This window comes from Oryctolagus cuniculus, chromosome 4, assembly GCF_964237555.1.
Source record: "Oryctolagus cuniculus chromosome 4, mOryCun1.1, whole genome shotgun sequence".
In the NCBI taxonomy this organism is placed as follows: Eukaryota; Metazoa; Chordata; class Mammalia; order Lagomorpha; family Leporidae; genus Oryctolagus; species Oryctolagus cuniculus.
In genome coordinates, this window is record NC_091435.1 from 168,354,984 (window position 1) to 168,370,550 (window position 15,567).

At 40.2% G+C, this 15,567-nt stretch overlaps 1 protein-coding gene across 2 annotated transcripts in view; it reads left to right on the top strand.

Moving 5' to 3' along the window:
- Positions 1-15,567, top strand: part of STT3B (STT3 oligosaccharyltransferase complex catalytic subunit B) — a 111,470-nt gene that overhangs the window by 49,457 nt on the left and 46,446 nt on the right. For both annotated transcript variants that reach the window (XM_051858909.2, XM_051858910.2), the window contains exon 3: positions 4,928-5,215. In XM_051858909.2, the coding sequence (XP_051714869.1) occupies positions 4,928-5,215 (288 nt within the window). The remainder of the gene's footprint in view (positions 1-4,927; positions 5,216-15,567) is intronic.

A 15,567-nucleotide genomic window follows, 5' to 3' on the forward strand; every position in this document is an offset into this window, starting at 1 on the left:
TTACATTTCCTTTATTGTCTCTCATTCTCTCATTTTATTGATTTGGCTCTTCCCCCCCCCCCTTTTTTTTTTTTTTTTGGTTAGTTGGGTTAATAAGTGTATCAGTTTTATTTATTTTTTCAAAAAGCCAGCTTTGATTTCATTGATCTATTGTATTTTTTTGTTTCAATTTTGTTTATTTCTTTATATCTTTCCTGCTAATTTTGGTTTTGATTTTGTTGTTTTTCTGGGCCTTGAGATAACATTGATGGTTAATGTATTTTATGCCTTTCCAATTTCTTGATGTAGGCACTAATTGCTATAAATTTCCCTCTTGATACTGCTGTTGCTGTACCCCCCAAGTTTTGATATGTGTATTGTCATCTTCATTAGTTTGCAGGAATTTTTGGATTTCCCTTTTTATTTCTTCTGTGGCTCACTGTTCATTCAGGAGCATGTTGTTCAGTTTCCTTGTGTTCACATATTTTCTAGAGATTTTTAAGTTGTTGATTTCTAGCTTTATTTCATTGTAGTCAGAGAGTATACATGGTATGATTTTGATTTTTTTGAATTTGCTAAGATTTGCTTTTTGTCCTGGTATATGGTCTATCCTAGAGAAAGTTCCATTAACTTAAAAAGAATATTATTCAGCTATGGAATGAAATGTTCTATAGATATCAATTAGGTCCGTTTAGTCCATAAAGAAGATTAGCTCTCTTTTTTTGTTGTTGTTGATTTTCTGTCTAGTTGATCTGTCCATTATGCAAATGGAGTGTTAAAGCCCTTTGTTACTATCTTATTGGAGTCTGTTCTCCCTTTAACTTTATTAACAATTGTTTTAAATAGTCAGACACCCTGGCATTGGGTCAGATACATTTATTAAAATCACATTTTCCTTTTGAATTGCTCACTTAATCATTATATAGTAGCCTTCGTTGTCTCTTAAAAAATTTTGTGTTAAAGTCTGTTTTGTCTGATAATAGCATGGCTACACCTCCTTTTTAATTTCCATTAGCATAGAATATCTTTTTCCATCCTTTCGCTTTCAGTTTGCACGTATCTGTTGGTGAGGTGTGTTTCTTATAGGCAGCAAATAGCTGGGTCTTGTTTTTTAATCCATTTAGACAGTATGTTCCCTTTAATTGGAGAACTTAAGTCATTTACATGCAGGCCGGCGCCGCGGCTCAATAGGCTAATCCTCCGCCTAGCGGCGCCGGCACACCGGGTTCTAGTCCTGGTCGGGGCGCCGGATTCTGTCCTGGTTGCCCCTCTTCCAGGCCAGCCCTCTGCTGTGGCCCGGGAGTGCAGTGGAGGATGGCCCAGGTGCTTGGGCCCTGCACCCCATGGGAGACCAGGAAAAGCACCTGGCTCCTGGCTCCTGCCATCGGATCAGCGCGGTGCGCCGGCCGCGGCGGCCATTGGAGGGTGAACCAACGGCAAAGGAAGACCTTTCTCTCTGTCTCTCTCTCTCACTGTCCACTCTGCCTGTCAAAAAAAAAATAAAAAATAAAAAAATAAAAAAAATAAAAATAAAAAAATTTACATGCAATTTCTGTTTTCTATGGAAGTTTTATTTCACGTACATTCATAAATGAGAGTTTTTCAGGGTACAGTATTATGGGTTGACAGTTTTTTTCTTTTAGGACTTGGATTATGTCTCTTCATTCTCTCCTAGCCTTTAGGGTTTCTGATGAGAAATCAGCTGTCAGTCTAATTGGAGATCCTCTGAAGGTAATCTGGCGTTTCTCTCGTGCACATTTTAGAATCTTTTTTCTATATTTTACTGTTAAAAGTTTGCCTGTAATGTGTCATGGTGAAGATCTTTTCTGGTCATGTCTATTAGGAGTTCTATGTGCTTCCTGTATTTGGATGTCCCTTTCTCCAAATTAGGATAGTTTTCTTTTATTTCACTTAATAGGCTTTCTGATTCATTCTTTTCTTTCCATACCTTTAGGAACTCAAGACCCCTATTTCGGGTCATTTTATAGTATTCCATAAATATTAAATGCTGTTTTTAATTTTTCTGATTTCTTTTTTACCTATCAGATATTTCCAAAGATTTGTCTTCTAGCTTGAATGTTTTTTCTTTTTTGCCTCACCAAGTCCATTAAGGCTTTCCACTGTAATTTTTTTTTCCTTTTTTTTTTTGACAGGCAGAGTGGACAGTTAGAGAGGGAGAAAGGTCTTCCTTTGCCATTGGGTCACCCTGCAATGGCCGCTGCAGCCGGCGCACCGTGCTGATCCGAAGCCAGGAGCCAGATGCTTCCCCTGGTCTCCCATGCGGGTGCAGGGCCCAAGCACCTGGGCCATCCTCCACTGCCTTCCCGGGCCACAGCAGAGAGCTGGACTGGAAGAGGGGCAACCGGGACAGAATCCGGCGCCCCAACCAGGACTAGAATCCGGTGTATTGGCGCCGCCGCAGTGGGAGGATTAGCCTAGTGAGCCGTGGCGCCGGCCAAGTAATTTTTTTTTTTAAGATATATTGTGGCTGGCGCTGTGTACAGTGTGTTAGAGCCCCAGCCTGCAGTGTCTGCATCCCATATGGGCACTGATTCAAGTCCTGGCTGCTCCTCTTCTGATCCAGCTCTCTGCCATGGCCTGGGAAAGCAGTAGAAGATGACCCCAGTCCTTGGGCCCCTGCACCTGTGTAGGAGACCTGGAAGAAGCTCGTGGCTTCAGATCCGCAGCTCTGGCCATTGCAGCCATTTGGAGAGTGAACCATCGGATGGAAGACCTCTCTCTCTATCTACCTCTCTGTAACTCTAACTTTCAAATAAATAAATAAATTTTTAAAAGATTTTTTAAAAAAGATTTATTTATATGAGAGGTTGAATTACAGAGAGAGGGAGAGGGAGAGAGAGACAGAGGTCTTCCATCCACTGGTTCACTCCACAAATGACCGCAACGCCTGAAGCTGGGCCAATCGGAAGCCAGGAGTTTCTTTTGGGTCTCCCATGTGGATGCAGGGGCCCAACCTCTTGGGCCATCTTCAGCTGCTTTCTCAGGCCATTGGCAGAGAGCTGGACTATAAGAGGAGCAGCTTTGACATGAACCGGGACTCATATGAGATGCCAGTGCCGCAGGCAGTGGCCTAGCCTACTACGCTACACTACCAGACCTTCCACTGTGTTTTTTCATTTGAGATAGTCATTTCTTCTTTTCTAATTTCAATTTGATATCTCTTCAAAATGTCAATCTTGTGGGAAAATATTTCCTCCATTTCATGAATGGATATCTTTAACTCATGAATTTACTTCTCATTGCTTTTGAGTATTCAATAATCCTTCTTTTTAATTCCTTTCAGGCATTTCATCAGTCTCTTCATCTTTATGTTCTAATTTTGTAGTGTTGTGTTCCTTCGGGGGAGTCATTGTCTTCCTTGTTCTTGTTTCTTGTACTTCTATACTTATTTTTAGGCATTTGTGGAAACACTTGTTGGTTTTCTCCACTGATGTGTTTTATCTCTAAACTATATCTCTGTGGCTTAGTGGAGTGTCTGCTACTTCAATGAATTCCCAGAGGTGTGTGTTGGGTGGGACCAGGGAGCTCTGGTCAGTGCTTAAGTGTGGGTTGAGAATTCGGGGTGACAGCCACGTTGGGCATTGTCGGTCTTCTCTGTTGTCTGCAGAGGGCAGAGTCTGATCAGGCCTGTGGTGTAATCTCAGCATCGGCTCCTCTCTTCTAAGGTGATCAGTGGCCAGGTTTAGCCACAGCAGGTACAGCTCTCACCCACGCGTCCCAACAACTGCATGAAGGATCTGTGCAGTCTTCAGTGTGAACACGGAGCCCTGTGCACTGACGCACTGCACACAGGGCGCTCTCAGCATTCGACGTGAGACACAGTTATTGCCCAGAGCCCAGCTGACCCCATGCCCTATGCAGACACAGAATTCCCACAGTCACAGTGTGCAAGGCTCTCGTAGTTATGGAATGTAGAGGATCCCCTCTCAGCCCACAAGTCTCCCCATCCAGAGAGACAGCGACAATTCCCAGAGCGAACTGCCTGTGGGTGCTCCACCTTGGCAGTTTGTGCTCAGAGCTGTGATCGGTTGAGAGGATGGGAGCACCTCCGAATCCTAAGTCCCTGTCAGCCCTCTCAGCCAGACTCGAAGTCATTGGGAACTATATTTTTCCCTCTGGTAAAAATACCCTGGCTGCAGGTGAGAGCTGCCGCACCTCTACTGGTATCAAGATAGCACCTTCCCTCTGATTGCTGGGCTTCCTTGTGGAGGGATGTGGTTAAAGAAATGTGCTTCTCTCCCCCTCCCCACCCCCAAACCTCAGGGCTCCAGGCCAGGCTCCAAGTTTACGCAATCCTCAAGGCCCTCCCTAATCCAGTGGCATAGGCTACCACAGTCTGCGCTCACCTCGCTCTCAGAAGCTGGAGTCTCCTCCAGCCCCCAGCCACAGATGTCATGTGTGGTGTCCCTGCCCACGCTGCTCCACAGTGTCCTCCTTCCTTCTGTAGAATCCCCACTGCAAACTTTCCTTGAACTCTCCCTGGGAATGCATTTCGTCCCCTTCCTTCTGCTGTCTTCCCCTGTGATTCAGAAGGTTTCCTGGAGCCCCACAGCAGAAGGGCACACGTGACAGTGGCGTATCCCAGTGTGTTCTGTGGGAGCAGTGCCTCTAAGTGAAGTCCGTGGGAGAAGAGAGACTATGAAATCTTTGGTGCAGAGCGTTGCATAGTTGTTTTCATAATGCACTTTTTGTGAAGACCCAATCTATGCATGAATTACAAAATGGTTTGCACCAAAGTTAACATCTTTTGTATCCATTTTCCATGGACTTTTTGAAGTATCTTTATTCTTTATATTTTGTAATATAAAAAGAAGGCAAACTGTTCTGATGTCTTAAATGTACTATAAGTAATATGTAATTTTAAAGAAGAGTAAATATATTCATAGTTACATCATTTTATATGTAATTATCAATTTTTTTCTTCTAGGTGTATCCAGGGTTAATGATAACTGCTGGCCTTATCCATTGGATTTTAAATACATTGAACATAACAGTTCACATAAGAGATGTATGTGTGTTCCTTGCACCAACTTTTAGCGGCCTTACGTCTATATCTACTTTCCTGCTCACCAGAGAGCTTTGGAACCAAGGAGCAGGACTTCTGGCTGCCTGCTTCATTGCAATAGTGCCGGGCTATATATCTCGGTCAGTAGCTGGGTCCTTTGATAACGAAGGCATTGCCATTTTTGCACTTCAGTTCACGTACTACTTGTGGGTAAGTAGCACTTAGTATTTTGTTACCACTAATACCATATGACCTTTCTGCTGAAATGCTTTGGGTTGTACACTTTTGTCTCTTAACAGTTTTAGTTGCATACAGATAGCTATCTTACTGTTATAATAAATATAATAAAGGGTACTATTTTAAAATACATTAGGTACTGGTTTCTTTCTTTAGTTATAGATGTAACTTTAATGTTATGCCTGATTTACAGATAATGATTATCTCCATAATAGGGGCTATTAAAAAGTAACTTGTTGATTTTATTTGTTTCTTGGTTTGTTTTCAGAGAGAGGGGTAGAAATAGTTACCTAGGAAGATTGACACATGGTTTGATGGCTTGAGATTTTTATATTCTGTTTCTCAGACTACCTTACTTGTTTTACCCAGTTATTCAATCTTTTTTTCTCTATATGGAATGTGGTGCTACTTAAGACTGAGTTAACTTAAAGTTTATATTCATTATTTTAATTTTTAAGCTATGCTTACATTTCTTTAGTGATAAAATGGCTAAAAATTTTTATATTCAATATTTTTACAACATTTAACTGTTTTTAGACAACTAGATAAATGGCAGCGTAATTTTTTTTGCTAATATTTTATGACTTAAAACCACTTGAGTAGTAGACATTTTTGTTTTGACATGTAAATCTAGAAGAGAATGTTGATAAAGCCATTGTAAACAATCTCTTAAGGTTGACTTTAAAGAAAAACACCTATGAAAATGAAGGTTAGGGCAGGCTTTTGGCACAGTGGTTATGATGCTTCTTGGGAGGCCTTTGTCGTTTGGTGGAATGCCAGGTTTGTGTTCTGGGTCTGCTTCTGGTCCAGCTAATACTCAAAACATCAGAAAGCATCAGATGATGCTGAAGACACGGGTGCCCTTCCCAGCCTTGTGGGAGACCAGGATCAAGTTCTGGCTTCTGGCTTCCCCCTGGCCCAGCCCTAGCTGTTGGAGGTATCTGGGCAGTGAAGCAAGGGATGGTGTCTCTCTCTCTCTCTCTCATTCTGCCTTTCAAATAAATAAAAAGAGCAAGACGGGTCCCTCCTCACTCTTTGGCTTCCTCTCATCATTGTGTCTCTTCCTCTGGCATGTCCTCGTGCCCTGATGCCCTCTACCATGTGACACATCCGAAGGGGACTGTCACTATAGCTGAGATGTCTGCTCCGTGCTCTTAAACTTCCACACTGCAATAAACATCTTTTCTGGTGCTTTTTGACCAGTGATATACACACACACACACACACACACACACATATTTATTTATCTATTTTAGGAAATACCTGTTCAAGACCTTTCCAGTTTTGAGTTGGGTTCTTTGTTCTTTTTTGTTGTTGAATTTTAGGAGTATTCTATATACTTGTGATATTAAGCCCTTATTAGATACATGATTGGCACATATTTTTTCCCTTTCTGTGGGTTGCCATTTTGCTCTGTTGAAAATTTTCATGAGGTCCAGTTTGTGTTGTCTTTTGTTCCCATGTCTTTAGTGTTATAGCCAAGAAATCATGGCCAGTTTCAGTATTGTGAAACTTTTGTTCTATGTTTTTAAGAGTTTCTTAATTTTAATTCTTACATTTAGGTCATTCTTATATCCTTAGTTAATTTTTTTATGTGACTATGTGAAGGCCTAGATACTTTTTTTAAATTTATCTTATTTATTTGAAAGTTAGAAGAGAGATCTTCTATCTACTGGTTCACTTCCTAGAGTGGCTGCAATGGCCAGAGCTGAGCTTAATCAGAACTAGGCGCTTCCACATGGGTGCAGGGGCCCAAGGACTTGGGCCTTCCATATCCAGGCACATTAGCAGGGAGCAGGATTGGAAGTGGAGCAGCTGGGACTTGAACCGGCACCTGTATGGGATGCCGACGCTGCAGACCAGGGCTTTAACCCGCTGCGCCACAGCACCAGCTCCCAGATTCATTCTTTTATAGGTAGACTTTCAGTTTTCACTATTTGTTGAAAAGATTGTCATTTCTCTGTTGAATGATCTTGGCATGCTTATTAAAACTCACCATGTGGGGTCTGGCATTATGGTGTAGTGGGCTAAGCCTCTGCCTGTGGCTCCAACATCCCATATCGGTGCCAATTCTAGTCCTGGCCATTCCTCTTCCAATCCAACTCTTTGCTCTGGCCTGGGAAAGCAGTAGAAGATGGCCTGGCCGGCGCTGCGGCTCACTAGGCTATTCCTCCGCCTGCGGCGCCAGCATACCGGGTTCTAGTCCTGGTTGGGGCGCCGGATTCTGTCCCAGTTGCCCCTCTTCCAGGCCAGCTCTCTGCTGTGGCCCGGAAGTGCAGTGGAGGATGACCCAGGAGCTTGGGCCCTGCACCCGCATGGGAGACCAGAAGAAGCACCTGGCTGCTGGCTTCAGATCAGCGCAGCGCGCCGGCTGCAGCGGCCATTGGGGGGTGAACCAATGGCAAAGGAAGACATTTCTGTCTCTCTCTCTCACTGTCCACTCTGCCTGTCCAAAAAAAAAAAAAAAAAAAAAGCCCAACTGCTTGGAGCCGTGCACCCGAGTGGGAGTGGGAGACACAGAAGAAGCTCCTAGCTTTGCATCGGCCCAGCTTTAGCTGTTGTGGCCTTTTGGGGAGAGAACAAATGGATGGAATACCTCACTCTCTCTCCCCCTCTCTGTAACTCTACTCCTTAAGTGAATAAAATATTTAATAAAACAACTGACCATGTATGTTACTATTTATTTCTGAGCTCTGTGTTCTGTTTCTTATATCTATATAGAGGTACTTCAAATGGCCAATGAAAAGATTGAATTATGAGGCCGGCGCCGCGGCTCACTTAGGCTAATCCTCCGCCTAGCGGTGCCGGCACACCGGGTTCTAGTCCCTGTCGGGGCGCTGGATTCTGTCCCGGTTGCCCCTCTTCCAGGCCAGCCCTCTGCTGTGGCCAGGGAGTGCAGTGGAGGATGGCCCAGGTGCTTGGGCCCTGCACCCCATGGGAGACCAGGAAAAGCACCTGGCTCCTGGCTCCTGCCATCGGATCAGCGCGGTGCGCCGGCCGCAGCGCGCCGGCCGCGGCGGCCATTGGAGGGTGAACCAACGGCAAAGGAAGACCTTTCTCTCTGTCTCTCTCTCTCACTGTCCACTCTGCCTGTCAAAAAAAAAAAAAAAAAAAAAGATTGAATTATGAGTATTTTGGATAACAAATTTTGCAATCCACATGTAGTTTTTCTATAATAGTCATTTCTGTGAACTTTTGGAAAACCTTTTATATGTGCATTGCACCAAAATAAACTTATTTTTTAATTCTATTTTCCATGAATTTTTGAGGTACTATCATATGTCTGTCTTTATGCCAGTACTATACTATTTGATATTGTACTTTTGGTAGTATATTTTAAAATCATGAGTTGTTGAGTCCTCCAGCTTTGTCTTTTTTAAGTTTGTTTTGAGTATTTGGGATTCCTTGAAACTCTATATGAGTTTTAGGATGAGTTTTTCCTGTAAAAATAAGTTTTTTTAATTTTTAGTAGGGGTTACCTTGACTTAGTAGATCACTTTGGTTGTATTGAAATCTTAACATTATTAAATTTCCCAGTCTGTCAAGATGGGATGGCTGTATTTTCATTTGCATATGTCTAACTTCTTTCAACAGTATTATGATTTTCATTGTATAGGTCTTCCAAACCCTGGTTACCTTAATTACTAAGTGTTTCATTCTTTTTAATGCTGTTGTATATGGAATTGTTTTCTGAATTCAGGTTTCAAACTGCTCATTTTTAATGTATAGAAATGCAGCTGATTTTTGTTGAGTTTGTATCCTGTTGCTTTTCCAAATTAACTTATTCTAACATTTTTTTTTGTGGCATCTTTCATGTTTTTTAGCTATAACCTCATCGGAAAACATGGCTTTTATTTTTTTGTCTTGCCTAATTGTTTTTGCTAGAACTTTGGTGCTAGGTTGAATAGAATTTGTGAAAGCAGCATCCTTGCCTTGTTCCTGAGCTTAGAGGAAAAGCTTTTATTTTATGTAATTTTTTTTAAAGTTAGAATTTATTCTGTTGTCATGACTAGAAACATTACAGGGCAAGATGAGTAAACAAGACATATAAAGCAAACACTGTTTCTCCCCCTATATAACCAGAAGCAGTATTTTGGAGTTTTTATGATGTGCAGGTTGGCTTTCATTCAGCTTGGATTTAAAGCTGCAGCAGCAAGTCTTCTGCAATTCAGTTTTCCTTCATGGCTGCTCCGTGTGTCTTAGTTCCTGAAATGCACTGTGAGCGCTGAAGTGGTGTTCACAGCAACATGCTTGAAGGTTTCCCATCTTAATCTGACACCTCTTGTTCAAAGAAGAAACTAATTATTAAAAACTATTTCCCTTTTTGCTAACACAGGCCTACCTTCAGTCTTCACTGTTATTTTATAAAAATAAAGTTGTGCTCCCAGTCATCGATGGCAGCTGTCGTACACAGATACCTTGTCTGAGCATTAACTCCCTGAGAGAAAAAAATCTCTCACCGATTGCTTTCATAAACAGAGACCCCAGTATTGTGTACATAATGTCTTTCACAGCAAAAACCAGGTAGTCAGGTAGCCCTGATCTTCTGGCTAGTTTTTTGTTATTTACCATCAGGTGTATTTAAAGCTAATTCTAGACCAAGTATTGTACCCAGGATCCCAAGAAATTGGTCAGTTTTACCTGATGCTAGAGCAAGCTGAGAAATCATCTCAAAGCAGGAAGTAATAATGGCTCCTCCTCATTTACAAGTGGGAGGAAAACACCAAGGAGGAAGAGATGAAAGTCCCCTTGCTCATCAGATTCAGTGGCTGCCTTCTCAGCCTTAGTGGCAAACTCTAGAAGCCCTCAGTTTCCTGATTTGAGTGATCAGTCCATTTTCAAGGTGATCTCCAAGGTCAAGAAGAGGTTTCAGACTTTGTTTTTCTTGGCTCTGAAGCCCAGTCTTTCAAAAAGAATCTCTCCTTTCTTTCTTTCTGAACATCCTGCTGGTAACTCTTGAAGAGCCGGTGCACAGATCCAGGATCTAGAGGCTTTCCCTTGGAGGAGCTTCTTAGCAACCTCAAACTGAAGCGCTAGTCATACTCGGGCTTCGCGTCGGCAGCTTCCTTCCTTCCTGGTGCCATTTGTGGTGATGGCTGCTTCTAAAGGAAAGCTTCCAGTTTTTCACCACTGAATGTTCATGGTGGGCTGTCTGTATGTGCGTTTCATTATGTTGGGATGACTTCCTTCTATTCTTGGTTTCTTGTGTGTGTGTGTGTGTGTGTGTGTGTGTGGTTTTAATTTATTCAGGAGTCAGAGACAGACAACTTCCTGTCTGCTGGTTCCCTCCCTGAATGCCCAAAATGGCCAGGACGGATCAGACTGAGGTGTGGAATTCAGTCCACGTCTCCAGTATGGGGGCAGGGAACTTGCTGCATTGGCAGGAAGCTGGAATCAGAATCCAGATGCAGGTGTCCTAACTGGCATATTAACCACTAGCCCAAGTGCCTGCTTCTACTAAGCAGTTTATCATGAAAAGCTGTTGAATTTTATCTAGTTTTTTTTTTTTCCTTTATGAATTGAGATGATCATGTGGAACCCTTGCCCCTCTTCATTCTTCTAATATGGTGTCCTCATTGATTGATTTTTGTTTGTGGAACCATCCTTGCATTCATTCAGGAATAAGTACCACTTGGTTGTAGTGTATAATTCTTTCAATATGCTACTGAATTTGGTTTGTTAGTTTTTTGTTGTATTCATGGTCTCAGCACCATTTGTTGAAAAACTACTCTTTTCATCTCTGCGAGTGAGATCCCAGTGGAAAGAACAGGTCATCAAAGAAGGAGGTACCTTTCTCTGAAGGGAGGAGAGAACTTCCACTTTGACCATGGCCTTGTCTAAATATGATCAGAGTCAGTGAACTCAAAAGTCTTCCATAGCCTTGGCAACTCATGACAAGAGCCTAGGGTGATTACTGATGCCATAAACAAGAGTGTCAATTTGTTAAGTCAACAACAGGAGTCACTGTGCACTTACTCCTCATGTAGGATCTCTGTCCTTAATGTGCTGTACATTGTGATTTAATGCTATAACTAGTACTCAAACAGTATTTTTCACTTTGTGTTTCTATGTGGGTGCAAACTGTTGAAACCTTTACTTAATATATGCTAAACTGATCTTCTGGATATAAAGAGAATTCCATGTGAATGGAAGGGGAGAGGGAGCGGGAAAGGGGAGGGTTGGAGGTGGGAGGGAAGTTATGGGGGAGGAAGCCATTGTAATCCATAAGCTGTACTTTGGAAATTTATATTCATTAAATAAAAGTTAAAAAAATTAAAAAAAGAAAAACTACTCTTTTCCCAATGGATGGTCTTAGCACCCTTGTCGAAAGTCAGTTGACCATAGATGTATAGTTTTTTCCCCTGAACTCTCCATTCCATTTCATTCCCATCTATCTTTCTGGCTGTCTTTATGCCAAAAATCACTGTTTGTGCTTACTGTAGTTTGCAGTGAGTTTTAAAATCTGGAAGTATAAGTCTTCCAACTTCGTCTGCGTTTTCAGAAATGTTTTAAGTCTTTGAGGATACTTTGAAATTCCATATGAATTTTAGGATTAATTTCTCCATTATATCACATTTTTTAAAATGGTATACTATTTTATTCATTCAACAGCAATTTTTCTAGAACGTAGTATGAAACAGATGCTATTTAAATGTTGATAACCTGGAAAGAGAAATCGTGGGTATTTGTATTGCTTTGAGGGACTATAGGTTGACAGAATGATATAATATTCTCAGAAACCAGAGTGTTGTAAGATTTTTGTTGTTCTTTTAAAGTAAGATTGAGTAAATTAGGTTTAAAGTAGAAATAGCTTCAGTTTTTCAGATTAAAAGAATTGTGTTCTGACAAAAAAATTTCTTTTCTGACTCTTGACAACTTGTTTGACACTTTTTGAGTCTCATTCTTGTCTCTTCATAAGTAAGACAGATAAAATGTTTTGGCCTAGAATTATAGTATGTAATTGATATTTAAAGTTAGATTAGTATCAATTGAAAGTGAAAATGATTATAATTCTAACTACTATGAAAAGTTGTTTTTAGCCAAGATGAGGTTATGAAGGTGAAAGCAGTTTGTATTTGCTAAAATAGAAATCTACATTGTCTAGTTCTTCATCTGATGTTTTTATTTTTAAACCATTAGACCTTTTTTGCAAGGTAGATATTTTTAAAATTTAAAAGAGGAAGTATTCTGTCGTATTATTTTTAAAAGCACTATTGCTTTTAAGAAGCTGGTGTTTATACACATTTTTGTGTATATTTTCATCAGGATCCGGTAATTTACAGTTCAGTCTGGGGCCAAACCACCATGGTTTGGTTACCTTTCGGTTTGATTTCCAGCTCTATCACTTGAAGTTGTTTTAACCCCACGCCCTGTGCCTGTTTAATTAACTGTAAAATGGAAATAATAATGGTTCCTCTCTCATGGCTTAAGTGAGTTAATACATGTAAAGTTGTAGAACATGGTGGGGACATGTTGAGAGATGAGTACATTTCACCAACATCAAAGTACACAGTTTAGAAAAGTACTTAACTAATGAGATAAAATAGTGCTTGGAATGGTGTTTATCAAATTGCCTCTGTTATTTGCTTTTGTTTTTGTGTTTTAGGTTGCCTGCTATGCCTTGGTAATGAATCCTTTCCTTAGCTCCTATTTCTGGCAAGCCTGATAGAATTTCTGTTTGTTCACGGCTTTCAAGGGTTTCTTTTCCAGAATGCCACGTAATAGAAACAGTAGGGAGAACCCTTTGTGGCTTCCTTCACTCAATATAATCATCCATGTTGCTGCATGTTTTAGAAATTTGTTACCTTCTGTTGTTGTAGTATTCCATTGTATAGATGTACTACAGGTTCATTTTGGGGCAAAAATTATTTTACCAAAGAGAATATAAATACTCACATACGAATCTTTGTGTGCAGATGTACTGCTATTCCTCTTATGTAAATGTTTAGGCAGGAATGCTCATTTTTAATGATAGGTATATGTTTAACTTACATTAAAAGGTGTCAAATACTTTTTCAAGTTGTCTGCTTTTCATTTTGCATTTCCTCTACCATTATGTGAGAGTAGTACTTACTCTGCTTACCTAGCACATGGTATGTCAGATTTTTTAATTTTAGCCATCCTGGTAAGTAAGTCATGGTATCTCATGGTTTTAGTTTGCTTTTCCTCAGTGATTGATTAGCATCTTTCCATATGCTTATTTGCCTTCCCTATGCTTTGATGTCAGTTCAAGTCTTTTGTCCATGTTTTGATTAGATTGGTTGTTTTTATTTTGAATTCCGAGAGTTCTTTGTATATCCTAAAAATAAGTCTTTTATCTAGGTATGTGTTTCACAAACATTTTTCTGCCAATGTGTGGCTTGCCTTTTTAAAATTTTAATTTAGTAAAGTCTAATGTATCAGTGTATCTTTTTAATCTTGGTACCAAAATAGACATATCCAAATCTATAATTAACACAAAGTTAATTGATTTTGATAAGGCTACTATGATAGGTAAGTCTGGGGAAAGGGTTATCTTTCCAACACAATGTTAGAACAGGGGCTGGCACTGTGGCTTAGCAGGTAAAGCTGCCACCTGTGGTGCTGGCATCCCATATGGGCCCCGGTTTGAGTCCTGGCTGCTCATTTCGGATCCACTTTTCTGCTAATGGTGCCTGGAAAAGCAGTAGAAGATGGCCCAAGTCCTTGGGCCCCTGCCCATGTGTGGGAGACCCAGAAGAAGCTCCTGGCTCTTGATGGGCCCAACTCTAACCATTGCAGGCATTTGGGACTGAACTAGCGTGTGGAAAACTCTCTCTCTCTCTCTCTCTCTCTGACTCTGCCTTTCAAATAAATAAATCTTTTTTAAAGAAAGATGTTAGAGCTACCAGATATCCACATCCCACAAAAAAGGACCCTCAACCCTTATCTTGCACAGAAACGTAATCAACTCAATGTGGCTCACAGATATGAACATGAAACTTAAAGTTCCTTTCTAGAAATAAACATATGAGAAAATCTTTGTGACCTTGGAGTAGGCAAATATTTCTCAAATAAGACATCAAAACCAAGATTTTGTCTTCTGTTGATCTGCATGTGTCCGTCATTAAAAGCAGGATGCAGTGTTCTGAGTACTTTGTATTAACTCTTAAAATCTTTCAGAAAATATATTTGGACTGTTATCTGAATTCACTTCAATTTTTACTGGATTTTTACATTAGAAAGGAGCCAGTCTATTTGTGGTTTTTATGTCATGTCCAAACTATAGCTAGATTTTACTTTTATTAAAATTTTGATTCTTTTTGGAGTTTGAAGTTTTTAATTTTAATGATGGGTTGTACATTTGAGGTTATATCTTTAAAAAGAAAATTCATCACCAAACCCAGAGTTATTCAGATTTCTATGTTTTCTAGGAATTTTATAGTTTTACATATTAGATTTATGAGTTAATGGGTTAATTTAAGGTCTCTGTCTAGATTGACTTTTTTCAAAATTATGTGCATGTCCAGTTGTTCTGGTACCATACTATCTTTCCTCTGTTGAACTGCCTTTGCTGCTCTGTCAAAGGTCAGTTTGTATCCATGTGGGCATATTTCTGGGCATTTTCCCAGTCCATTTATATATAGTTTTCCCAGTCCCAGAGTGTTTCAGTTATTGTAGTTGTGTTGATAATATCAATCCTGTGATTTGTTCTTGTTCTTTAATATCATGTTGACCGTCTGGGTCTTTTGTCTTTCCATGTGAGCTTTCCAGGGACTGTCTTCATATGAACAAAGACTAACATTCCATTTGTTTAGATCTTTGATTTCTTTAATTTGAGTTTTTCTATATGGATTCTATGCCTCAGTATTACCACATTTTTATGCACTAAATGGTATGTGTCTTAAATTCCAGGTCATTGCTGGTATGTAAAATTGGCTTCTACTAATTAACCTTTTATTTTTCAATGTTGTCTGTAATGGCTTCTCAATCCTGGTAGTTTTGTTTGATGCTTTGTGATTTTCTACATAGATCATCATATTATCTTGGAGGAAAAAAAGCTTTATGCTTCCTTTCTAATGTATAGACCTTCCCAATCTATGTACTTTTCTTATCTTGTGTTATTGTTTGTGGTAGGTGTTCCAGTACAATGCTGAATAAAAAGGTTTGAGAATGGACATACTTGCCCTTTCTTGATCTGAAGGGGAAATCATGGGTTTAGTTCTGGACTTTATTCTGTTCCTTTGATCTAAATAGCTATACTCACAAAATTGGCACACTGTCTGCATACTACACTTTAAAATTCAGAAGACTATAGATTTCTATATATTGTTCATACGTATCCTGTGACCTTACTGAAAGCTTTC